Source organism: Lipomyces japonicus (assembly GCF_038497905.1).
Source record: "Lipomyces japonicus strain CBS 7319 unplaced genomic scaffold V1514scaffold_23, whole genome shotgun sequence".
In the NCBI taxonomy this organism is placed as follows: Eukaryota; Fungi; Ascomycota; class Lipomycetes; order Lipomycetales; family Lipomycetaceae; genus Lipomyces; species Lipomyces japonicus.
Genome location: NW_027117835.1, coordinates 210,949 through 235,379, shown reverse-complemented (window position 1 = coordinate 235,379; position 24,431 = coordinate 210,949). Strand labels below are relative to the sequence as shown.

The 24,431-nt window shown below is 40.5% G+C and overlaps 12 protein-coding genes across 12 annotated transcripts; 6 read left to right on the top strand and 6 right to left on the bottom strand.

Annotated features, from left to right (window-relative positions):
• The first annotated feature begins 246 nt into the window (after positions 1 to 246).
• On the top strand, positions 247 to 2,826 carry V1514DRAFT_307959 (glycoside hydrolase superfamily). Its single transcript, XM_066925711.1, has 3 exons — positions 247 to 591; positions 647 to 746; positions 804 to 2,826. The coding sequence occupies exons 1-3, from the start codon at positions 308 to 310 to the stop codon at positions 2,574 to 2,576; spliced, it is 2,157 nt and encodes a 718-aa protein (XP_066783012.1). The 5' UTR covers positions 247 to 307; the 3' UTR covers positions 2,577 to 2,826.
• Positions 2,803 to 3,635, bottom strand: V1514DRAFT_332287 (GRIM-19). Its single transcript, XM_066927830.1, has 4 exons — positions 3,483 to 3,635; positions 3,281 to 3,387; positions 3,009 to 3,179; positions 2,803 to 2,952 (listed from the first exon to the last, which is right to left on the bottom strand). The coding sequence occupies exons 1-4, from the start codon at positions 3,537 to 3,539 to the stop codon at positions 2,904 to 2,906; spliced, it is 384 nt and encodes a 127-aa protein (XP_066783011.1). The 5' UTR covers positions 3,540 to 3,635; the 3' UTR covers positions 2,803 to 2,903.
• A 141-nt stretch (positions 3,636 to 3,776) lies between these two features.
• Positions 3,777 to 5,058, top strand: V1514DRAFT_91318 (guanine-1-methyltransferase-domain-containing protein). Its single transcript, XM_066930180.1, has 3 exons — positions 3,777 to 4,223; positions 4,290 to 4,598; positions 4,657 to 5,058. Exons 1-3 carry the CDS (start codon positions 3,843 to 3,845, stop codon positions 5,014 to 5,016), a joined length of 1,050 nt encoding a protein of 349 aa, XP_066783010.1. The 5' UTR covers positions 3,777 to 3,842; the 3' UTR covers positions 5,017 to 5,058.
• On the bottom strand, positions 4,785 to 6,985 carry V1514DRAFT_332278 (uncharacterized protein). Its single transcript, XM_066927829.1, has 5 exons — positions 6,662 to 6,985; positions 6,463 to 6,609; positions 5,842 to 6,408; positions 5,661 to 5,773; positions 4,785 to 5,609 (listed from the first exon to the last, which is right to left on the bottom strand). Exons 1-5 carry the CDS (start codon positions 6,850 to 6,852, stop codon positions 5,101 to 5,103), a joined length of 1,527 nt encoding a protein of 508 aa, XP_066783009.1. The 5' UTR covers positions 6,853 to 6,985; the 3' UTR covers positions 4,785 to 5,100.
• A 108-nt stretch (positions 6,986 to 7,093) lies between these two features.
• On the top strand, positions 7,094 to 8,337 carry V1514DRAFT_320501 (DNA replication/checkpoint protein; the record flags this gene model as incomplete). Its single annotated transcript, XM_066926002.1, has 3 exons — positions 7,094 to 7,211; positions 7,273 to 7,995; positions 8,054 to 8,337. 3 exons carry the CDS (start codon positions 7,094 to 7,096, stop codon positions 8,335 to 8,337), a joined length of 1,125 nt encoding a protein of 374 aa, XP_066783008.1.
• Positions 8,338 to 9,467: 1,130 nt separating this feature from the next.
• V1514DRAFT_332276 (uncharacterized protein) lies at positions 9,468 to 11,020 on the top strand. Its single transcript, XM_066927828.1, has one exon. It carries the CDS (start codon positions 9,528 to 9,530, stop codon positions 10,758 to 10,760), a length of 1,233 nt encoding a protein of 410 aa, XP_066783007.1. The 5' UTR covers positions 9,468 to 9,527; the 3' UTR covers positions 10,761 to 11,020.
• On the bottom strand, positions 10,950 to 11,946 carry V1514DRAFT_294907 (uncharacterized protein). The gene is made up of 3 exons (XM_066925404.1): positions 11,835 to 11,946; positions 11,114 to 11,752; positions 10,950 to 11,045 (listed from the first exon to the last, which is right to left on the bottom strand). Exons 1-3 carry the CDS (start codon positions 11,869 to 11,871, stop codon positions 11,020 to 11,022), a joined length of 702 nt encoding a protein of 233 aa, XP_066783006.1. The 5' UTR covers positions 11,872 to 11,946; the 3' UTR covers positions 10,950 to 11,019.
• On the top strand, positions 11,906 to 13,440 carry V1514DRAFT_332272 (Scramblase-domain-containing protein). Its single transcript, XM_066927827.1, has 3 exons — positions 11,906 to 12,758; positions 12,823 to 13,265; positions 13,330 to 13,440. The coding sequence occupies exons 1-3, from the start codon at positions 12,231 to 12,233 to the stop codon at positions 13,364 to 13,366; spliced, it is 1,008 nt and encodes a 335-aa protein (XP_066783005.1). The 5' UTR covers positions 11,906 to 12,230; the 3' UTR covers positions 13,367 to 13,440.
• Positions 13,385 to 14,858, bottom strand: V1514DRAFT_332267 (WD40-repeat-containing domain protein). Its single transcript, XM_066927826.1, has 7 exons — positions 14,710 to 14,858; positions 14,515 to 14,643; positions 14,400 to 14,447; positions 14,186 to 14,321; positions 14,002 to 14,128; positions 13,864 to 13,931; positions 13,385 to 13,790 (listed from the first exon to the last, which is right to left on the bottom strand). The coding sequence occupies exons 1-7, from the start codon at positions 14,746 to 14,748 to the stop codon at positions 13,438 to 13,440; spliced, it is 900 nt and encodes a 299-aa protein (XP_066783004.1). The 5' UTR covers positions 14,749 to 14,858; the 3' UTR covers positions 13,385 to 13,437.
• Positions 14,859 to 16,457: 1,599 nt separating this feature from the next.
• V1514DRAFT_281704 (uncharacterized protein) lies at positions 16,458 to 17,886 on the top strand (the record flags this gene model as incomplete). Its single annotated transcript, XM_066925078.1, has 2 exons — positions 16,458 to 17,134; positions 17,265 to 17,886. 2 exons carry the CDS (start codon positions 16,458 to 16,460, stop codon positions 17,884 to 17,886), a joined length of 1,299 nt encoding a protein of 432 aa, XP_066783003.1.
• Positions 17,887 to 19,963: 2,077 nt separating this feature from the next.
• Positions 19,964 to 21,115, bottom strand: V1514DRAFT_320493 (uncharacterized protein; the record flags this gene model as incomplete). The annotated part of the gene is made up of 2 exons (XM_066926001.1): positions 19,964 to 20,899; positions 20,960 to 21,115. 2 exons carry the CDS (start codon positions 21,113 to 21,115, stop codon positions 19,964 to 19,966), a joined length of 1,092 nt encoding a protein of 363 aa, XP_066783002.1.
• A 923-nt stretch (positions 21,116 to 22,038) lies between these two features.
• Positions 22,039 to 24,333, bottom strand: V1514DRAFT_91040 (class II histone deacetylase complex subunits 2 and 3-domain-containing protein). The gene is made up of 2 exons (XM_066930179.1): positions 22,557 to 24,333; positions 22,039 to 22,473 (listed from the first exon to the last, which is right to left on the bottom strand). The coding sequence occupies exons 1-2, from the start codon at positions 24,153 to 24,155 to the stop codon at positions 22,468 to 22,470; spliced, it is 1,605 nt and encodes a 534-aa protein (XP_066783001.1). The 5' UTR covers positions 24,156 to 24,333; the 3' UTR covers positions 22,039 to 22,467.
• Positions 24,334 to 24,431: the final 98 nt, after the last annotated feature.

Here is a 24,431-nt window from a genome sequence, read left to right as displayed (position 1 = left end):
AGAAAATCAAAAAGTATCGAATTTATGTTTTATGTTTTTTTGTTGGCTTGCCTAAGTAATAAACCTAGTCATTTTTTTTAATTATATGCTGAGAGAAAAAAAAACAATTACGTATCAAACCATGGACGCTATCAAAAATTATTGAAATTAATAAAAACAAAACAAGTAAGTGATAGCTGGTCAACCCCTAACCCTATAGCTTATTTCTGAAATCACGACATTGGGTTGAGCGCAACTACTTTCCAGATCTGATGTTGCGTGACTTTCTCGACCATCTGCTGGCAATTCGACTAAGTAGGACCTTAAGATGTCTTGGAAGGTTGAGATTGATTCCTCTGGAAATTTCAGAGATCCAGAGAAAAGGGTTATTACACTTCGTGGAATCAACTTAGCAGCTGATTCCAAACTTCCCGCGTTGCCGGATGTACCGTCACACGTTCGAGATGATTTTTTTGACGGCGATAATGTTTCATTTGTTGGTAGACCGTTTGCAATTGACAAGGCAGACGAGCATTTAGCGCGCATTAAAAGCTGGGGATTTAATACCATTAGATATATTTTCTGCTGGGAGGCGATCGAGCATGCAGGACCGTGAGTTGCCACCGTGTTTGTAGTAAAGTGAAAACTAATACTGATTTTTCCGTAGCGGAAAATACGACGATGATTTTATAGATTCTACGATAGAAATTCTTACAAGGATAAAGAAATTTGGGTTTTATGTATTTATGGATCCGCACCAGGACGTGGTAAGTTTTGGATGCTGTATTCAGCGGCGCCGCTGTCTAACGTAATTCTCCAATTAGTGGAGTAGATTTTCTGGTGGCTCCGGAGCACCCATGTGGACTTTGTATGCTGCTGGTTTAAATCCAGAATCATTTGCAGCTAACGAAGCAGCAATCGTGCAAAACACATGGCCAGATCCATATTCGTTCCCTCGCATGACTTGGGCTACCAATTATGATAGACTTGCTTGTCTAGTTTTGTTTACCATGTTTTGGGGTGGGAATGATTTTTTCCCCAAAGCTATTATTGATGGGAAAAATATTCAAGACTATCTTCAAGAGCACTACCTCCAAGCAATTAAGTACTTCGCCAAGAGAATTTACATGTCTGAAGAATTCGATGATGGTTCTATTCTTGGATGGGAGTCTATGAATGAACCGTTTAGAGGCTTGATTGGGAACACGGACCTTTCAATCCATCCCGAGTATGAAAAATTAAAGTCTTATACCTCGCCAACGCCGTTTGAAGCAATTCTTCTTGGAAGCGGCCGGACCGTAGAGGTTCCGTTATTTGAATTTGGCAGTTTGGGCCCATATAAGACTGGTTCACAGATTGTCAACCCCGACGGAGTGTCTGCTTGGCTTTCGCCTGACTATGATGACTCACGATACGGCTGGACTCGTGATTCAGGTTGGAAACTTGGTGAATGCATCTTTGCTCAACATAAAATATGGGATCCCAAGACCGATACACTTTTGTTAAAAGATTATTTTGCTGCTGATCCAAAGGGCACTCCGCTTGATGGAGACCGATGGACCACAAAGTATTTCCTTAATCATTGGTTGAAATATGCAGACACGATACGATCCATTGAACAAGATGCCATATTATTTTGCCAGACTCCTGTTCTTGCACCACCTCCAAATTTTAAGGCATTAGGTGCTTTGAAGCCAAGAATGGTATTCACGCCTCATTACTATGATGGCCTGACGCTTATTCGGAAGCATTGGAGTAGCTTTTGGAATGTTGACGTGGTCGGTGTTTTACGAGGAAAGTATTGGAGTCCGGTGTTTGCATTAAAATTCGGGGAAAACGCAATTAGAAATTGTCTTCGAAATCAGTTACAGACTTTGAAAGATGAAGGTATTGAGAGTTTTGGCCAAGGTGTTCCTTGTCTCATGTCCGAAATCGGTATTCCGTTTGATATGAATGATAAAAAGGCCTATTCGAATGGTGACTACTCAACTCAGATTCGTGCTTTGGATGCCAACATTTTTGCTTTAGAGGGCGCAAATTTACATCATACCTTCTGGGTATATAGCGCTACAAATTCACATAAATGGGGTGATCGATGGAATGGAGAAGATCTTAGTTTTTTTAGTGAATCGGATTTAAGAAATAGCGAGGGAACGCAATTTTCATTTAGTTCAACGTCTAGTCTGTTTTCCGCGAAGCGATATTTTGAAACAAGTTCAGACGTAACTGATACAGTCGGTGCCAGGGCGGTTGAAGCTTTTGCGAGGGCGTTTCCGCTTGTTACAGTTGGAATACCGCAGTCATATAGCTTTGATATAAAGACTGCGACTTTCAAGCTTGAGCTATACGGCGATGGTGGCTCGGACGATTCACTTCCTACTGAGATTTTTGTTCCTGACTTCCACTATCCCAACGGAGATGTACAAATTGCGATTACATCTGGAAGATGGGAGCTGGATAGGTCGAGACAGGTACTCTATTGGTGGCACGAACCTGGCAAGCAACAGATAGAAATTGTGGGAATACGCGGTGAGCAAAAAACGGTGCCAGCCAAAGATTATTTTCACGGTCCTAGAACTTGCTCTTGGTGGTGTTGAGTTTTTGTTTTTCGAGGGTTAACTTCCGGTAATTTATGTGTCACGATATCTGAATTGTTATGATTTTTTTTCTGGGTGTTGTTTTTCTGGGGTATGTTATATGCCAAAGGTGTACCGCGCTTTGTTTGGCTTGAGTTTTTGAATCTGTTGGTGGTACGGAATGATATAGTTTTGCTTGTTTTTGGATTTAAATAAACGGTAGCGTTAGAATATATACACACTATATACCAAATATATTTTATATTCCGTGTATTAAACTAAATCTGTCACAATAATTGAACCATTCCGTATGATATCAGATGTGGAGTACATGATGTAACGGTCAGTTCATGCTTTCTTGACACCCTCAAGAGAGACGAATGAAGGCAGGTGAATCCTATGAATGTTAGACAATTGCGTTACTAAAAACAATAGGTTGAAATCACGGCGTACTTGTCATCATTGAAAATTGGCTTGCCATCTTCCCATCCGTCAAGCCCTTGAGTAAGTTCTTTCTCACGCGACACGGTGGCATAGTGCCGTCTGACAGTATCTCTATCAATTTCAGCTTGCAGGAGAGGCAAAATATGTGCCCTGGCCCAAATTTTCTCCCGAGTTAGTTCACTGCAATAAAAATACATAAACAAATAAAAAAAGTTAGCCCTACAAATTTCTTTTTTTTTTTTTTTTTTTCATAAAAGTGATTGAATATTGTGCTCTATTACCGTCGCTCCCTGATTCCATTTATGAAAGGGATAAATCCGAGAAATGAAGTAACACCCAAAATGGCAAGATATATCGAAGGCCTAAATCCTCTAGATGGCAAATTTCGCTAAACTATGTTAGCTAATGTGCTAACGTTATGTCGTATACCGATCGCAACTGTTGGTTCGGATAGAAAAACGAAAAACGATTGGCAGGTCATACCTTCCACTGGATACTATCGTAGCCACCCTTTGGTGGAAGATCCTGAGCAACAACCATAACTAAAACTCCAAATCAACAAGCAAACGCTACGGAGCAAAATATAAATATAACTGTGTTGTCTTGAAGAACAATAATCGCACTTCTGTCAATTGGCCTTCCTGCACATACCGAGCCAATCAAAACCGCAAAAATTCAAACCCAAGTTGTCACGTGACTTTTCGCTCATGTTATTGGCAGGCGTGGTTTAAGTTTAAATACCATCGTGTGCGGCTCAAAAGTCTACAGTATGTTCATTTCGAAAATTATACGAAGGTACAATAAATAAGTGCAAATCTACAGATCAAAATTAAGCAAATTACTATGGCCGATGTTACAGAAAACGAAATTGCAGTGGAGACTAAAGTGCCTATTTTATTGGCCGATAATCTTGAATCGGGGCAGGTTACGACGGAGAAAAGCCCAAAGGCTCGTGAACCTGTGCCGGAGGGCATGTCTAGGAATGCATGGAAACGAGAACAAAAGAGAATAAAATGGGAAGAACAAAAAGATCAAAGAAATAAGTATAAAAAAGAAAAAAAAAAAGAAAAAAAAGCTTTGTCTAGGCTGCAACGTGAACAAGAAGGAACGGACAAACCGTCACTAGAATCTCAACTTAAACATACCAAAAAGACGGTGGTTTCGAGACAAGTTCCGATTACGATCTTACTTGATTGCGCGTTTGATGATATGATGACTTCCAAGGTAAGTTGAGAATTGGGTTTGGTGCAGTGTTATTTATATTTAATTTAGCGAGCTAATTGTTGAAAGGAGCAACTGTCGTTGTCATTGCAAGTTGTGCGCTCCTACTCCGAAAATCGTCGAGCAGTGTTTCCTGTAAAACTTGCAATCTCTTCCCTCAATGGCACTCTTAAAGAAAGATTTGAAGGACCTTTAAAAGCACAATACAAGCAATGGAAAGGCGTTGACATTTCATTTGATCCATACGTTGTGCCAGAATTACCTGAAGAAAGGGCAAATTTTATCTATCTGTCTTCAGATGCGGAGGAAACTCTTGAAACTCTCGACGAAAATAAAACTTACATTGTTGGTGGAATAGTAGACAAAGGAAGATATAAGGTATGGTGCACGACTCTTACTGCGCGTGTTCACTTTTAAACTAATGCAAAATTAATAGAGTTTGTGCTATAACAAGGCCAATAGTCAGAATATTCGAACAGCAAAGCTGCCGATATCCGAGTTTATCAAAATCTCTGGGCGTCAAGTATTAGCAACTAATCATGTAGTAGAAATCATGTTAAAATGGTTAGAACATAAGGATTGGAAGATAGCATTTGAACAAGTGATCCCTCCTAGAAAACAAGAAGGGTTTGAAAGCGCTCGTGTACGACAAAAAAGGAAGAGAGAAGAATATCAAAGCCAAGGTGGTGGTGATTCAACCAATAAAGAGCCAGAGGCTAATGAAGACAATTCAGACGATCCAAATCAAGCAGAAAGAGAAAACAAAGAAAATAGTATTAATGACCCAATGGTATAAAAATAAACCTTTTATGCATAATTTAAAAAAAAAAAAAAAAGAAAAAAAAAATAGCAGCTACAATATAACCTTGTCGAGCTTTAGTTAAAATTCTAAAGTTTCGCCATTTTCTTGTTCACGTTGCCGCTTCTCCTTCATTTCATCCTTCATCAAGTCAGTTACAAATCGATGAAAATGTTCAACGTATGGTTTTAATGAAGTCTTGTCAAAATCGGAAATTTTCTCTCCCGAATCTGCTTTCCGCTTGTTATTGACTTCCCAGTCGTTGATTTCATCTACAAGCTCGCTGAGCGTGGGGACAGCTTCTGGGTTAAAAGTTTCGGGCTTGCTAGCGTTAATTGGAACGCAAACTCGACCGGTACCCGGATGCACGCAGAACGGAGATTTGAGTAAATGGTTCAAATGCTTGGACACCTCGGCATCAAGACGAGGATACATATACTCCAATATTATATCTTGTTTGGCCTCTCGCAGCTGCTTTGGATCTAAATTTGGAGAAACTCCCTCCTTAGCAACTTCGTCAATGTTTTTCCATTTGATATCGCTCGCAACTGTATCTGATTGCCATCTTTTCTTTAACGCGTCTGCAAGTGCTAAAAAAAATTAGAAATTATTGAATCTTTCTCAATTAAATCAAATCATACCTCTATCAGGTAGCAGCTTTAAAAGCTTCTCTGCCCTTTCGGGTGTATCCCAAGGATTTTGATCGCGTAAGATATTAGAAACAAAACTATCACGTAAAACATTCAAGCTCCTTCTACACTGTGTTAGCCATTTTTTTTTGTGTTTTTGATCTTGCCAATCACTATTTTTCATTCAACTTACGATGCTAATGGATGAAGTGGTCGTCTGATGTTAACTTTTTTTGAAGACTGTGCGCCGCCACGAACGATCTCGAGATATGTAGCAATTGCTCGTCTCTTGTTATCATCCAGCAATCTTGCTCTTCTATCACAAACCCAAGCGTGAGCACCACGTCTTCCAGAATATACCCATAAAATATGTTGAAATCCAAAATCCTCTCGCAGTGCCACATCGATGACTTTAATAGCAATCGTAATAAAACTCCAGCATTTATGACAAATGTTGGCTCCTTCACAGCACGTTCGAATGTCATCATAATCCGTCATATCAATATCAAACACTAGCTCCTTCTCTAATGGTTTGAACGCTGCTTTGCGAACCAGTTTTCGATCTCGCGGATTCGCAGAATATACAGGACCGATTTCAAATCGTGACGGCAGAAGCCTAATAACTTCTTTCTTCATTGCATCATATGTAGGAAATGCATTGTATCTTAGATAAACATCATTTTGAAGCGTGAAGGCAAATTCACGATTTGTGAATGTGGTAGTGGGAGATGGGAAATGGTTTAGCCATTGGAAAAGATCCCTGTTAAAGATTAGTCAATCAATTAAAAATCCGGTCGTGAATTAATTAACGTACTTAAACGGAAATAATCTTTCATAAAATATCTGCATTAATTCTGGAGACACATGTTTATTTGAAGATGGTGGGGGTCGAGCAGGGTTTAGTAATGGTTGACCTTGAACTGGCCTAGGAGGAGAGGACGCAAGTGCTGCCTCAGACAAACTGCCATGCTTCGTTAACCAAAAAATAAGTTTAATTTCGTTGATACACTTACAGTAGTTCTTTTTCATCGAACTCTGGATCATCATATTCGTCGTCAAACATATTGTCCAAGTCCTGCTTTCGCTTAACGGGAGATGACGAAGTTTGGGCACCTTCGAGAGGCATCACTGCAGATGACGATCCTGGTGAGCTCGAGTCTGAGTCAAATCCAGTATGATTTTGATCACCTTCAAAATGTGGCATTTGATTGATGATGCTGGAGTTCACTGGTATTGTAGAAATGGTGGTGAGGAGGTCCGGGAATATACGAATGAACGCGTAATTTACACGCCATGCCAAAGGGCGACGCGTTTGCGCTAAATCTTCTTTTTTTACCCGGCCAGGAGATTTATTGATTCGAACGCGTCTTGTGAGGACAATTTCTATGGGACCTTGTCACTGACTACTTACCAGATATTTGAACGATACAAACAGTGGAAAGATAATGAGTCCAATTGTTGTTGACGAGTTGAAACTTGTGCTGAAAAAATGGGAGCACGAGTTTTACGAGATAAACGGCAAGCGGCCTGAAAGACAAGACATTAAAGCAACCCCGGAAATAGGTAAGTTATGCAAGAGTCTCTTTTTTTTTTGAAACCCGGATTAAGGCTAATTTCGCAATAGCCGAGAAATATAAAGAATACAGAAAACTGCTTGATATTGAGAAGCATAGACTGCATGAGAAAACTGAGCGGAAACGAGAAGTAGACAACAAGTTAGCAGCAAGCCGTCAGGATATACGCACGCCAAAGAAAAAGAACCGGCATAATGTAGATGTTCAGGTCACTACTCCGTCGGGAAGCAGTTCGGATTATGAACCAGCATATAAGGGAAATGCAGTGGCAAGAGGATCTGCCAAGAAATCTTTTGTTTCCATTATCGGTCCGACTCCTCAACATGAAGGCAAAGTACTCGGAATTTTCGATATTGCCCCTGACCCGGTTCCAGATACGCCGATATCAAACAAAAGCAACAGAGATGTTATTTTCACTACTCCCACGAAATTGATTACTCCAACCAAAGCCCCTCTGTCTTGCAGCCCGTCATATTTCAGGCATGCGGGGAAGTTGACATTAACGCCATCTCCGTTCAAGCAAAAAAGAGTTGCCAGGGGACTCACTAGCATATTGGCTGCATTACGTAAGGAACAAGATGATGCTTATAACGAAGAGGAAAGCATCTTGAGCGAAATGCAAGCCGAGGAGTTGGCTTCAAATGGCTATCATTTGGGTGAAATTCAAGAAGATGATCAAGCAGCCATTGACAAAATAATCGACGATTCTTTTGGAGATACAGCTCAGTACAAACGGAAGCCTACGCAAAAGAGATCAACACGACGAGTGAAAAGTAAGATATTCGGTTATTGTTCATGGCACATTATTGGAAGCTAACAGATTTTTATTAGTGCGTCCAGTAATAGGGAAAGATGATATTCAAGTAGATCATGGATTACAAGATATGGAAGATAATGAAGAAGAACATGACTACGATAGCGGAGATGATTATGAGGAAGTTGAGGACCATAACGCTTCTGTAACAGCCCAAACAAAAACAGCGACAGCAATAGCAAGCAAGTCGCATTCTTCAAAGAAACCAGGTGGTACATCAAACAACTTTCAGCGCCTTAAGCTTCGTAATTCTGGAGCGAAAGGAGCCCGTCGATTTAATGGCCGCTGGCGCACGAGATAAGATTACAGTCTTACGCATGAGTTTTTATTTCTTGAATACTCTGTACTTACTTTGAAAAGTATCAATCTCGTTTTTGGTTTGTCAAACATGTTGAGCATAACGTAAAAGTGTTTATGTCTTACAGAGCATTTAACAACATGGTGGCCGTTCCTTTTAAATCCGGACAATATGCTTAGCCCTTGATATACTTTAGCGACGATTTACTAACAGCAATTCGTTCTGCTTTATTATCAAGTCCTCGAATACATGCAATAAGTCTTATCATCGATTACGCTGAACTAGAGTAATGTTTTACGAAATCGAATGCGACTTGATTATTGTGAACAAACCTAGGCATTTAAAGCTTTATTCAAAATACATTTCATGGTTGTGAGAATCTTTTGGGATCCAGCGATTTATACATTATGTTATATTTTATTCATTTTTGTTTAATTTTTGATGAGAACGATTATAACTTAATAAGATTATTGTGTATATATGATTAGCTAGACGACTTCTACTGCATATAAGGTCACTGGGACAAAACAATCTTCATCGGTCAGCTGGAAACTATATATGTTCGCTTCCACGGGCCAGAAGTAGCATTGACAATGTGTCAGTTGGAGGTTTGGAGGTACGCCGTACAATAAATAGTACGCGATATTCACGGCATTACAAAACCATGCGCTTTCCAAAAAACTTTGTATACTTCCGCTCTGCTAGAAACCTCTTTCCAAATCTCTGATGTCGGAACTTTTCCCCAAACCAAAAAAAGGTATACCCATGCAGCACAAGTAAACGCCGTTATCTTTGAACGGCGGGTAACTGCCGTCCAGGATTTTGTCAGTAGTTTTCTTTTATTAATTGCACTAGAACCTTAGTATTGATTAGATGCCGATCATCATTTTGGTCTTGTCAGCTTCACGTAAATCTAAAACGCCATTGCTACATCGTGTATTTCACTGGCAGCACTAAAGTAACTATGTAGTTAGTTACCGCGATTTAGGTCCTTTACGTCATACACAGTCAGCAACGGGTCCCGTGAGTCATTCGAGTCCGCACGTGCCACTTTATTATGTGATGAACTACGTAAGCGATTGCCACTGCGTGATATCTTCATCATCTTCGCCATCGCGAGAATCAAATCCACAACAACTTTGTAGTTCCTCCGTTTGCCCTAACTGGGGTGGTTTTCAATTATCTGCAAATAAATGACTGGCAAGGTGCAGAGAACAATTTCGTCGTTATATCGACGTGCTGCTGAGGCTGCTCGCGTGGTCCGCGAAGCTCTTGAAGATGCCGCTGAAAGTAGCGCCGTCGGGCGTAGACCGGTACCCGTACGAGTACCAGTTCCAGCCCAATATCCCAAGGCCCGGTATGGCACGCCTGGGCGTTCTGGAAATAATTTTAATAGGTCTTCTTGGTATTCAGCGCGAAACGCATCGACATATGCAGCCGCGCCAATTGGTCGATGGTTTGTGAAACAACAGGTTCCCAAATTCACAGCCGCGAATCCCAAGTTTTCGAGCTTGCGACATGGCGCCTGGCGGGTTGGCGGTGGTAGATATACCGGTGGCACGCTTCATAGATCGGTCATTGGGTATTCACTACCTGGCATGCGCACTGGGAGTAGTGTTAGGTATTATAGCTTTACCAGTCGTCCGATGGCCAACGTTGTTCAGAACATCACAGCTGGAATCAAGGCGGGTGGAATCGGAACGTCAAAGCTGGCTTTAAAGAGCAACTCTTCACATTTTAATTCTGTTCAACGATCATATCATGCGGTTGATAGTTTCAAGGTTACCGACGAGTCTTCTTTTTATTTCACGACCAAGTATGATGCGCCTCAATTGAAATCATTAACCAGTTCGTTAATGTTGGGAGAAGAGCAGTTTAGTAGCTATCTTGACTTTGAACTTTCACCCACGTTTGCTCTTCCCATGATTCAAACCAGCTTATCTAATGAAATTTACGATGGCCTGTCCAGCAGCATTTCCTCTCACATTGATGATCTCAAACGCTGCTTGGCTGATATCAATAATTTGAAGGCCAATGTAGGAGAACTTCCTATTAGTGTTCATAATGCGCCCACGTCAAAAATTAGAATACACTTTGACGGTCGTCATCCTGAAGAGGTTCAGAAAATATGCCAAGATTTATGTATAACGCGAGGAATTGTCCGCAGTGACGACGACGTGGATTACTCGGTTGTTGATGATGAAGGAATTTCTTCTGTATGGAGCGCAAGGAGTTTGCAGAGTAGTCTTAATGCTAGACAATTTGAATCTACCGCTTTTGCAAATTTGTCGCCCGATCCGTCATTGAGTCCCTCGTGGAATCCTGTTTATGATACGCCGGTGTTGGACCATGCATTGTTTGTTGCTGATGACTCAATTAGCGCTACTAGTGACTCCAATAACTTGTGCCATACCTGGGAGAAATAGTGTTCTATCGGTTATCTGGAGTTTTTTTTTATGGTACGTACGGTGGGCGTAATTGGTCCTATACATGGTTGCTTTGAATGATTGTTTTTTTTTTCGGGGCTGGTTGAGAAAATGTGTCACATGCACAGGTTTTTTTTATGTTATGAATATCATTTCTAGATTTTTAGATGTCTAGAGTTTTCAAGTATACATGGTTTTTTAATTTTCTTTTCATTATCTTACAGTCTAATATACAAAATCCGGATAATACGTTTTTGGTTCATTGCAATCCAGGCACACCAGAGTCTAAAGTTAACAATTGTTAGCACGCCCATCCCATCCCATCGTAGGAAACGAAAAAAAAAAAGACATACATCTTGCTTCTTTCTCTTCTTTAAAAAGAAGTTGAATAAAATATTCATTTGAATCCTGGTCGTAGTAGGTCCAAAATTTTCCCGGACGTCGGTCGATTTCCTTACTTGGAATCTTGAAACTAATAGTTTCATAAGGTTCAGCAGCTACCAAAAGATATTGAAATTGCTTGTTTTCCATGGCTGGTTCGATTCTTTGTTCAAACGCACTCATAAACCGATGTCGAGGTAATATTTCTGATCCAATCTCCGGGTATTGCAATTGAAACCGCAAGCCCAATTGCCTGGACGTTGCATCCCTAATCTTTGTGATTCGATAACCTGGCCGGCCAACTTTAATCAAATTTTTTCTTACTTCCACGCTCGAAGCTCCTAATCCTCTACCTGCACCGTTAGCCCTGCCTTCTCTCTCTTCTTTTGCAGCTCTGCGGGCCAGGTTGGTTTGATGCTTCCTGCCCTGCGTATGGGCAAGATATGATCCATCATTTAAATGCACGGTTAAGCAAAGTTTGCATTCAAACGATCCAAGATGATTTTTAAAAAAATATGGGTCTTTTTCTAGATCGATTGTTTCCAGTGCAAGCTTGCGCAATCGTTCTCGCCGGTCGGCATTGGTTTCACTCCATCCAGCCACGCCACCACCTTAACAATATTTCCACGTTAGTTCTTAGACCCAAGACGGATGACTGTCTTCATTTCAATACGGTTCCTATCAATTACATACCTCCTTTTTTAGATCCTGCCCGATTCTGATAATCCATTACCAACGTGACGTCAAAAAGAAATACTTCCGCTGTTTATTTAACTTCCGCAGCTTTTCAAGTTCTCGCCATTTCCCCCTTTCACGTGACCAGTCGCGATTGCGGGTTTACGGGAACAAGAAGTCATCACCTGTTGGCTTCCATGTATAGCATCAGCACTCAGGGTGATGCAAATTTGACAAGTACAAGAGAAAGAACTTATTGATTGGTTATTTAATTTTGTTGAATAAATATTAGTGAGGGCCGCTTGCTGCTGCACGTGAAGTATTTTGATTAGCAAATTTAGATCATCAAGAGGCCTTAACGGAGAGACCAGTTTTCAGAATCAGTTGTTATAGATTACAGTAAAGAAAGGCAATATGGCTTCTCGGGCAGTTTTGTCTAAGATGCTACCGTTTGCGAGGACATTTGGTATCACTTGCTCGGCGCAATGGCCCGGTCGGGCATTAGCATTCAACAATGCCCGGTCATTAAACACTCGTCGGGATTTGCTAAACAGGCGAAGTAGAATAATTCGGCCTCGGATTAGACGACCGACGCATCCTTCAGCGGCTCAATTAATTACGGAAGATGATCAATCATATTATGATCAGGGTATTACTCGAGTCATTGAAGACCCGAATGGCGTGTTGCAACGGTCCGATGCTGCCGCGTACCTGCTTGAAAATCCGGCGTTGGTTGTGGAGAGACAGATTGAATACATGAATGTTTTTTTGGGATTCGAAGTTGCAAACAAGTACGCGATCTTGGACGTGAATGGAAATCATTTGGGTTACATGGAGGAAGAAGATTTTGGCATCACGAAGGCGATCTTGCGACAGGTTTATAGACTACATCGGCCGTTCACGGTTAAGGTCTTTGATCGTCATGGTTCTCACCTACTTACGGTATGAGAACTTTAATTTGTTATGCCTTTAATTTTGTTTTTGATATTATTCTAACCTTTAGTAGATTCGAAGACCGTTCTCCTGGGTCAACTCTCGCTTAAGCGTGCTAACTCCACCGGCAGGTGACAACGAGGAACGGGTTATTGGCGAATCTCATCAGAGTTGGCATTTATGGCGCAGAAGGTATAACCTGTTTTTAAGTGAACAAAACGATAGCTTTGATCAATTTGCTGCGATTGATGCCCCATTTCTATCATTCCGGTTTGAACTTGTAGATGAAGAAAACAGGCTTCTTGGAACGGTTGATAGGAATTGGGTTGGCTTGGGACGAGAACTGTTTACGGATACGGGCGTGTACATTCTTCAAATGGATGCCGCCACGGCGGATGAAACCACTTCCGGTGTATCGGGCAAGGCACCGGGCATGACCCTCGGCCAACGTGCCATCATGTTGGGGACGGCAGTTAGTATTGATTATGACTATTTCTCGAGACATAGTTCTGCTGGGTAAGAATGAATTTTCGATTTCGAACTGTGAATTAAAAAAAAAATGCTAACTGCAGGACATTAGTGGCGGTGGTTTGATTGGCTTTGGAGGAGGCGAATAGAAGTATTGTTCATCAAAATTTTCTTTTTTTTTTTTTTTTTTTGCATTTCATCTCAATTAAATTCATTATCATCATATGGCATTCCATACTTGAACTGTTCCATCCGCACCACAGCTAACCATTTGTGAATTTTTGGGATGATATGCAACCGCGGACACGAGCTTGTCCTTGTGCGTGCGCAACTCATGCACGATCCTGCCGCTGAGCAGGTCCCAAGCCAGCAACTTGCCGTTTTCACTCCCACTGACCACATACACGTCATTGTCACCAAACGTAGACCTGACCCTGAAATCAGAATTTTTATGGCCAACGTATGATTGCAGGAGCGAGCCATTTGATTTGTCCATTAACCTTAACGTTGAATCTAGCGTTGATACCAGGATTGAAGCCGCATCTGAAGACTGGGTCACGGATGTTATCGGATCTTTTTTTTTTAAAAAAAAAATGTGTGCGATTAGATTAATCTATAAATGTTTCGGTTGTGTTTGGCTACTTACGACCAATATAATCTGATGTCAATTGACCCATTCGAATGTCATACACACGTAAGTATCCGTCCACGGATCTGAAACCGTACAAAAAAATCATATTAGTTGATAAGATAATACAATGAATGCTTTGCGCACCACACATACCCAGTTATTATCTCGTAATCTACTATCTGCAAACTTGTAACACTATCTTTAGACTCTTCCAAAACCTGAATTGGCTTGTACGAGCTTGATTTGGTATCCCATAACCTTACTTTAGCATCGTATGATCCTGTTTCATCATCAGTCGGAAAAAAAAAAAATTTTGACGAGCCAAAATGCAACTTACCACTAGCAATCAGGGAAGCGTCAAAATTAAAATCGACCGCATTCACTCGTGACATGTGGCCAGAAAATCGGCGGGTGGTTGATCCTGTTGTCACATCCCAGAGGTATATTGACCTGTCACCACCGCAACTGACGAACTGTTTTCCCAAAAAAAAAAAAAAAAAACTATTAGTTCATGAGTCTGACAGGATATTGCTTTTATTTATAATTCATACTCGCGAATTATCAAACGATACCGAAATATCGAGCACTTCGTATCCATGCTATACATGATTCGATTCGTCAGTCATGCGAAGAATATTTAACCAATCAACTAAAAAAAATTATTACTCCAACATAATCTTTCACGAGTTTGGACGTATTTGGATTCCATAGAATGATTTTTTTATCATGGCCACCGCTCAATACATATTGACCCGTGGTGTTGTATTTCACTACATGGACTGCTCCAACATGGCCCTAAAAACACAATGGTTAGCTCAGTGAGAAATTCGGGCATCTTTTTTTTTTTAAAAAAAATTTTACTTGTAAAGCTGGTGACTTAGGATATACTGGAAATGGCATTTCCCATTGTCAATTTTATCCAGAAAATATTAATTAATAAATATGTAGGCAATGTCCAACAACTTTACGAATAAATGTTTGGCGCGCGCCATTTTATATACGTTAAACACTTTCACGTAATTTGACTGACGTAGCCAAATTTATGTATTCTTCAAGGCGACCTAAAAAGACAAAGTTAGCCCAAAGATTTAAATAAATATCTTCATTGGTCATTCGTTTTTAATAACTTTCTTCAAAGCTGCATTCAACGAGTAATAAAACGAACAAGCAAAGCAATATATCAAACCAAGTTAACACGCAACAAAAGCGCGATTGCCAATATTGAGATTCAAGTTTTTTTTGGTTTTCTTTTTGGTCGACAAGCCTTTGAAGAATGAGTCCGGCAGATGAACATTTCAGCGAAATAGTTGACCTGGTGAGCATCAAAATAGGCAAATCCCATGGGTTATTATTAACGTAGGATTATTGTTTTTTTTTAGGACTCGACGGCAACCAAATTTCAGGAACAACCGCCGTCGGTCGAAATTTTGTCACCGGAATCAAAACGAAAACATTTGATTGGTCATAAACCAGCAGCTTCACTGACTCCTTACTAGTGAGTAGTTTTTTTTTTCTATCATGCAAGCTTAACTAATGGTTATGTACAGTGCCATACCTTCCACAGCAACGAAAATCCAAAGACCGACTGTATGAGTTGCACGACATATTTTCAATGCACAAGCGAAGCTAACTAAAAGCGTTTTTTTTTTGTTTAGAACGTGCGAATAAGTCAAATGGGATTTAGTCCGCTAAACAGGATTAATAGTTCACCACGAATAGGTCAAGTATCAAATCAACTAAGACAGTATAATGGTCCAAACAACAAATTTAATTCAGGTATTGCCTCCACATCGAACCCGGTTCGGAAACAAAAGGAGCATGAAAAATTACAACCAAGAATTCAAGGCAATAATACGAAATCTGGGGATGGCAGAACCGGATTAATTAGCACTAGCAAAAAAACAACAACCGATCTTCGACGAATAGACGACGATTTGATTGAAAACAACGACGATATTGATCATAACAATCAAGCAACCACGATATTAGACAATGATGATGACAAAGCATATCAGGAACAATACGGCCCACCAAAAACAGAAGTCATGAGGAAACCAACGCCACCGAGGCGGCCAGCGTTACTCGAACATAACCTTCGTCTTACCGGATTACAATTTGGTTCTTTTTCATGTGAGGCAGATGACTTGTTTATTGTCGTGACTGAAATGCCCAAGCGCAAGGAATCAACAGTTCAGATTCGGAAAGGATCGTTTGTATTGGACGGTCTTAACTTTGGCGTGCAACTATTCGAACGAGTCGAGTACGCGCTCTCGGGAGGGCTCGTGTTGAGATTGAAAAGCCGGCACATATCAGACAGCGGCGCGTCCAGTGACTGTCTGGTGTGCCAATTAAACGAACACGCAAACACGATCATGAGCTTTCTTGCTAGCACGGCGACAAATGTGTTTGACAAGGTAGAGGAGCACTCAGCGTAAGTACAAAAATTTTCGAATTTTCTGGCCTTTTGAATTGACCAAGCAAAATTTCATGACTGCAGGGACACGATGGAAAAAATACTAGAAAACATAAAGTTTCAACCAAAGAGAAAAAGTGCTCCGGTGGATGATGATGATGATGATGATGATGATAATAATGGGGGTAATTCGTTTATGAAAAAAGTGCTGACCGAGGCCAAGCGGACGTATTCGGTCAAGGAAAACGCTAATAAGATATTGTTTCAAAACGGGCTAGATGAGCTGCTGCCTGAATGGGGTAAAAATCACAAGCGAGTCACTCGAAGTTCTACTGGGAATTCAAAATCATTATTGAATAATTTGCAGGAAGTTATTGTTGATGATGACTACGTGATTGAGACCAGGTCACGAAAGCCGACTCGGAAGTTAGGTGGCACGTTGAGGTACAAGTTTGGTGAAAACCGAGCCGTCGTGGTTACGGAAGAAGATTTTTCTCGATTAGAGCAAGGTGAATTTTTGAACGACACGGTAATTGATTTTTATTTAAAATATATTGAACACAAGTTGGAACAAACGCATGCGGATATTGCCAAATCAACATATTTTTTTAATACTTTTTTTTATAAAAGTTTGACGAAAAAAGTCAACGGCAAGTCAAGTTATGATAATGTGAAAAAATGGACGTCAAAGGTGGACATATTCAGTAAACGATTCGTGGTTATACCTATTCATGAACGAGCGCATTGGTATGTTGCGGTTATTTGTAACGTTTCCAAATTGGGAGAACCGGTTATTGAAACCAGTTTGTCAGCAGATCAATTACAAGAAGTTGTTGGGATTGAAAGGATTCAAGATAGCGAAGCTGACGACACGTTGAAAGAATATTTAAAAAAATCAAAGAAACATCTTTCACCTCAAGAGTGAGTAATAACAAGTTGGGTTTGGACTTTATGGATTTTTTTTTTTTTTTGCTAACATTTGCTTTGCGTTTTTTTTTTTTAGGCCAATAATTTTCGTTTTTGACTCGTTAAAGTTGAGACATAATTCGATATTTAAACCATTACGAGAATATCTTGTTGCTGAGGCACAAGAAAAGCGAGGATTAACGTTAAGCGTGGAACAGATCAAGGCTCGATATGGCGTGGCCCCGATTCAACCAAATTATTGTGATTGTGGCGTGTTTGTGTTACATTATGTTGAACAGTTTTTATCCAGGCCGGATGCGTTCTTGCCTTTGTTAGTTGACGTGACAAACGAGAAAAGGTTGGTGGAGCAGCAATTGCATAAGCTTTGGGACGTGGAAAAACTTGGCCTGAAAAGACAACGTATGCAAGACATTATGGTTGAATTGTTTAATGAGGTTGGCAGTGAATCAGAAGGTCAAGTCTCAGGTGATGGTGCCGAGGACGAAGTTGATGATGGCCATGGCGACAAGGACGAAAAAGACGAAACGAGAGAAAACAGCGAAAGTAGCAAAACTGTCGAAAGTATTGAAGACATCGAAAGTATTGAAAACAACTACACCATCGACAATAACGAAATCATCGAAACCATCAAACACAACCACAATGACAATGACAACCAAGGTGACGATAAGGAAATTAGGAATGGGGATGAGGATTAAAAATGGGCATGATGATTTTATTGCACTAGTTGGCAACGGTTAGCTATTGAAACTTGATAGATATTTTTTTTTCATATTCATTTTGCATATTGACGTTTTGTGGGTTTGGCAGGCGTGATTTGGGCATTATTCATGTTATACCGGCGTTGACAATTTAAATTTTTGATGCACGTATATTTTAATATATATATTTAAGTTATGTTATATATACAAAATCTCTTTGGGGACGTCAAACTCTTGAGTGATTCCTGATGTTTCACGTAATTAAAATTTTAACCAGCATTTTTTATTATAACGCCCCATGACGTAATTTAAGTACTACGTAAAACAAATGCTTTAAATTTCCACATCTCTCTTTTTTTTTAATCAACTAAAATACATTTCGTAAAGGTAAACTGTGAATTCGTAACTTTCGTCATTTATATAATGACATGCAAAAAAAAAAAAATAAAATGAAATAAAATAAAACCGTTACACGCCTTCGCACCCGCCCCCAAGCAGTAGTAAACCAACAAGAAACAAACACAAGTACATACAAAAAAAAAAAAAATCGAAGACAAAAACCAAGGTTAAAAATGGAAACAATTCATATATATATATATATATATATTATGTGTTTCGAGCAGTCACGACCGGTATTTTTAGTGGCGCCGATTTCTCTCTGGCACGGTTAACCGTGTAATCAAGTTGCCGTTGTGTGTATTGACGCAAGATCTTTGTATATTCCAATTTCGCCCTGTCAATTTCATCCAAGCCAGAAATTTCAGCCGGGTCATGAACAAGTTCAGTAGAAATACCGGCCGGCACTGTGGTTTCGTCGCCTGATGAAGATGATCTGGAACGTGACGGCCGAACCTGGTCGGCTTGGCCATGCACGGAAACCACATCAGCATCATCATAATCATGATGATGATGTATTCGTTGGTGACGCAAAAAATTAGAAGAAGAAGATGATGATGATGATAATGATGATGATGGCGAGGATGATGTTAATGCTGACGAGTTTGAGTTTGATGTTGATGCTGATGATGATAATGAAGATGACGTGATTGATGATGCCGACAGGTTTGTCTTTTCAAGGTTATCAGTCAAATTGTCGACTGCTGCTGCTATGCTTGTGACGGCTGGTTCCTGATCAACCACAAGAGCGCCTTCGTGAACCATGGTTATTAAGCGAAAAATAATTTATTTCTTTGTCAAATGTCAAAAGGTTATGTTGCTTTTGAACGGATGTAAATCAAGAAACAATCGCTATCAAATTATCTTCTTTTGAAAAAAAAAATATAATCAAGTGGGTGAATATATATATATATAGTGTGAAGCAATTTCAACGTTGAAGTCGTTTACGACGGAAACAATGGGTTTTTTATGACCTTTACAATTTTTTTTTTTTTTTCTATTTCTCTTCTCGGGTTCCTTGCCGTACGCCGCCCCGCCATTATAGTTACTGGCTTATATAAGAATAACATAATATCGATGTAATTATGACTCCTTTTCCGAGGCCAAAAAAAAAAAAAAAAGCCTTGCGTATATGAGCACGGGCCAAGGGACCCACTTCTACTTTCTACAACCCGGCCAGTATGTCCGAAAGGCTCTTTGTCTAAATATGCCGCAGTAGAATATCTAATACTATATATATATATTTAATTTAAAAACATGCAATACATTCATCTTTGCTATAATATGATTTAATCGATTTGAAACGGGACCAACCAAATTGAACTTTGCGGCCGACGCGCTAACGTGACGTCATCGGCGTTGCTGGTCGACGTGGCGCAAAATGTCTGACCCAAGCCGCAAAATGATATTCCCATTTGACCCATGGCAGGCCACGTGACACTTAGTTCAAATCCATATTGAACCTTATATTGTCTACCATTACGAATTACATGCCATCATACAACTTATATAATATTTATTCGATAATTGACACTTGTCTCGATTTATCGATTTCGAAAATTAAAACCTACTTCACGCTTGTAGTAAAATAAAAAAACACCACGTTAAACGCCTTTCATGTTTTTTTAATCACAATATATAATGTAATTATGTATATATTATTATCAATCCCACACCGTCATACTTTCTGAGACTGTTGCAACGGATGTCCGGAATCGTTGCCAGAATTATTGCTCGAGGCAATTGCCGACGCGTTCGAGGCTGGCGAACCACCTCGAGCAGCCAAGACGGCAGGGCTTCGCATGCGGCGGTTGGTCGTTGTCGTGGATGCGGTCGTAGTCGACGATGCAGTCGACGATGATAAAGATGATGAAGATGATGAAGATGATGAAGATGATGACGACGACGACGTTGCAAGCGACGCATTGCCAGTCCGGCCAGCATACTTGGTCGTCCGGCGTTGAGCATCAATTTCAAGCCGCCGCAAGCTGTCGGCCAGGTTCTGCTGCCTGACTTGTAATATCTTGAGCTGTTCATGCTTGTGAGCCAATTCGTCATCCTTCATCATAAGTTTTAGCCGCATAGATTCACCGTTGGCCCTTTTGGCGTGCTCGGTTCCGTCTTGCTTCATGTCTTGCACTTCCTTGCATATCTCTGCTGCCATGGTCGATGCCTGTTGATACTCTGCTCGCAATTCGTTCGCTTCCTGACCACGTTCTCGTTCGCGAATTTTTAACCTGCTGCTTTCGTTTTCCAATTCGGTCTTGACCAACCTTAGCCGTGACAGTTCGGTCACAATCTCGTCCGCATCATTATAGATTGTTGAAACCGGTACCGAAATCTTAACCGTTCGTTCTGCCAATTCAAAATCATGTTTTAACTTTGCGATCGTGACCCGCAACCGGTCAGCTTCCGCCTCGGTCCTGATTGTTTTTTTCTCTGCCTGCTTGATCTTGGCTTCCAATCCTGATTTGGCAAAAACTAATGTGCGAATGCCATCTCCAATATCTTCATGTTGTATTAATTCATGACCATGAACTTGTTGAAAGTCATATATTGATTGTTCAATCTTTTTCGATTGTATTTTCTGTTCTTGTAAATCCTTGATCAAGTCCTTTACCTCTTTTTAGCAATAATAAATTTTTTAAAAAAAAAAAAAAAAAAAAGATTTTACCTTAATCAACCCGTTCCGATCAAACAATAACCTTGTCTCGGTCTCTTCAATATTTTCAATCTTGACCATGCCATCCGGGCCATATATTTTTTTAAATTTTAATTCTTCGTCACTCACGGGATTTAATAATGCATCAGGACCGGCAGCAATCGCCATGACTCGTGATCTCTTGGGTCCGCCATTTGTCGTCGTTGCGCTGTGCAGCAACATGTCCTGGGTTCGTATTGCGATTGCCAACCTTTGTCGAGAATCAATTTGAGATGAAAACCCGCACACGCACACGCACACGCGAAACAAAAAAAACAAAAAAACCAAAAAACAAAAATTGCTATACAGTAGATTATCAAAAAATATAAAAATCCTGTTTTTTTTTTGTTGCCTGGTTTGTAAAAGAACTGGTATCTGTTGTTTTTGAAAAAGTACTTTAATTGATCTAAATCAAAGCACACTTCCAATTCTGGCACTGCAAAAGTATAACTTTAAATTTCGCATTTCATTCCGTGTCCGCGCCGGCGCAATTTCAACAATTTAATGCAAATCAAGTTTTTTTTTTACTTTATAAATTATTTACAATGTATACAAGTTTAAAAAGACCTCTTTGCCGTTTATATATACATATATATACATGTAAAAATCAAATAACGCCATGAAATACCGTTCAAATGTAAAAACCTGCTCCCATTTCTTTTACATATTCATGCCGTTTTATAACTTCTTCAAGTTTTCAATCTGCTTCGAAGTCGGCCCAGCGCTCGTCACCGTCGGCGTGTTCGTACCCCCAGTCGTGGCAGGTGACGATCCGCGAGACCGAGCTGCCGGACTCATGCCTCGTCGTGGCACACTTGATGACCGCACGCCATACCTGCCACGGCTACTCCCGTTTTGCTTTTCAGATTGCAATCTTTCAATACTTTCTTCCAATTTCTTGTTGTGTTCTTGATTTTCTCGAATCAGGTCATCAATCTCGGCTCGTTCCTGATCCCAATTAGTTGATTTGACGTTCAAGATTTCATCATCAGCCTGTTGTCGTAAGATCACGTTACGGGTAATATTCTCTTCCCGCTCAATCGATGCACTAGAAAACGCAGCATTGGCTCGTTTAATCTCGGCACTAATATAATCCAACTCAGAATTACTGTTCAACTTGTCAGTCAATTTCTTGTTCCCTTCCGCAAGCCCCGACACGTCTCTTCGAAGTTGTTGCAATTCAGCATAAACCGGCGACTTCTCAATCACGGCTTGCTCAGCTTCTTGAGTCTTCTTTCTCAATTCAGATAATTCAGCCTTCAATTCCGCATTTTGTGCAATTGTTACTGCAAATCGCTTCTCGGCTGCTTGTGCTCGAGCTTCCAATTCTTCTTTCTCCGTAGTTGATAATTTCAAAATTGCAAACGCCTTATCACTTTCGATTTTAAACTTTTCGTACTGATCTTTAAAACTTTGCAAGTCGGTTTCATGATCTTTTAATTTCACTCGAGCTTCTGCGATCGCCTGTCGAAGATGCTTTTTCAACCCAAAAAAAAAAAAAAAAAAAAAAAAAATTAGCCCTAATCAAAAAAAAAAAAAAAATAAACCTCGCGTGTAAATGATAACTTACCGTAATATATTTATCTTTCTCATCTAATGAAAGCTTCCCCAAATCAATCTCATTCACGTCCCAATCATAATCCAAACTGGGTGGAATAGACCCACTCGAGCTATAAGTATTGCCCGTCGCCACCTCTGCAGGCCCAGAGCTGGTGATGTTCCTGCTATTGTCATCATCGTCGTAGGTGCCGGCTTTGGCAGGTACCACTTCCGGAGATCTCTCGACTAAAACTTCTTTCACTCCCAAGCTTAAACTCTTTCTTGTGCGACTAATGATCGACTTGATTGTGGCTTCAAGCGTAAGCTTTGGTGGCTCAGAAGCGTCGGCTTCGATTGCATCCAACATTTGTGACAATATCGTGTGTTCTGATACTGATTCCAATGCATTTGAAAGGTCATCGGGTGTAATTTCATTAAGCGTGTACTGATCAGACGGTGCTGCAGGATCGTTCGGATCAAGCGAAAGCGGCAACGTCACTGAAACCGGGAACGGCCTCGTGGCAGAATTTTTTAACCAATCAGGAATTCTTGATGCCAAATTGTCCACTTCCTTGGAAATGGCTTCTGACAAAATTCCGGCCTTGTGCCTGACAAGCACGGTAGTTGTGAAGATCGAACTTAAAATCGTACTGTCAAACACGCTATCGTGCGTGCCAAGTACTTTTGCTGCTGAAAGTAACGAATGTTCAAACGTATTCACTGGTACGAGCCGAATGACGGGACTAAGTTTTTCTGTACCAGCAAAGTCTCCTCGTAATTGCCGAACTTGAGGTTGCTTGACATCAAAACTTGCATCAATGGCAATCACAAGATCGACTTTGGGCAAGGAAAACTTTCTCTCCCTGTCATCGCCTTCCTTTGTTGACGATGACGGCACCAAAACTACTGTAGCTTTTGCAAATGCGTCTGGAGACGCATGATCGACTTCAGTGTCAATATCAAGAACGCCTTCTTGTCGCACAAACTTGTACTTTCGGCAACTCAAAAAATCTGCCACAAGTGCCAACGTCTTGTCCTCTCGAGCAACGACTCCCAGTTTAAGTCCCTTTTCTTTAAACACTGCCACGATCATGTCTAGTATGCGAAATTTTTCACCAGCAGCAGCGATATACCGTGCCTCGTCCTTGTCACTCAAATTCTTGGGTAGCAACGATGGCAATACTAAATACGGATGCGTGGCAGCAAGAAGTGCCAGGTTAAGCACCTTGTGCATGTTTTCGACCTCGCCATCTCTAAACGATGAAATTTGAGTCTCAAAATCTGTAAACTTGAGAATCTCTGTGGAATGCAATATTATCACCTGCTCGTATAATTGACGCTGGTACGCTAGTAGTGATATCGGAACTGCATACTCTGCCCCGCCAAGTATATATTTGTCTAGCGTGACGGATTTGTTTGTCACGTCGCTATCCGGCAACTGCGCCACACCAGAACCTAAGCCGTCTGTCATGGCATACGAGGACGACCGTGGTTGAGGTTTGAATGCCTGATCAACATTCTCTGGTGTTGAAATACCTGATAACGATACATCATCTTCTTGTGTCAGTTGATTGGGTGACGCAGATCCTTTAATTGTGGGTTGGTTTTGCTTTGTGCTAGAACTATTCATTTCAAAAAGTTGAGTATTAAAATTAAACGTCGTATGACTAACTGGGCTTCCTAAATTGTTTAAATCAACAGTTTCTCGTCTCCACTGCTCAATTCTCTCAGTTGATGATTGTCGAACGAGATGAGGAACTTCTTGTTCAACTTCAACCTGCGATGAAATGTCTTCTCTATTCTCCAACTTTAAATTATTTTTTTTTTCAAATGGATCAGACCTTTCTTGAAACTTATTATCGGATTTTTGTTCAAGCTGTTCTGATTTAATCTGTTCTAAATCTAA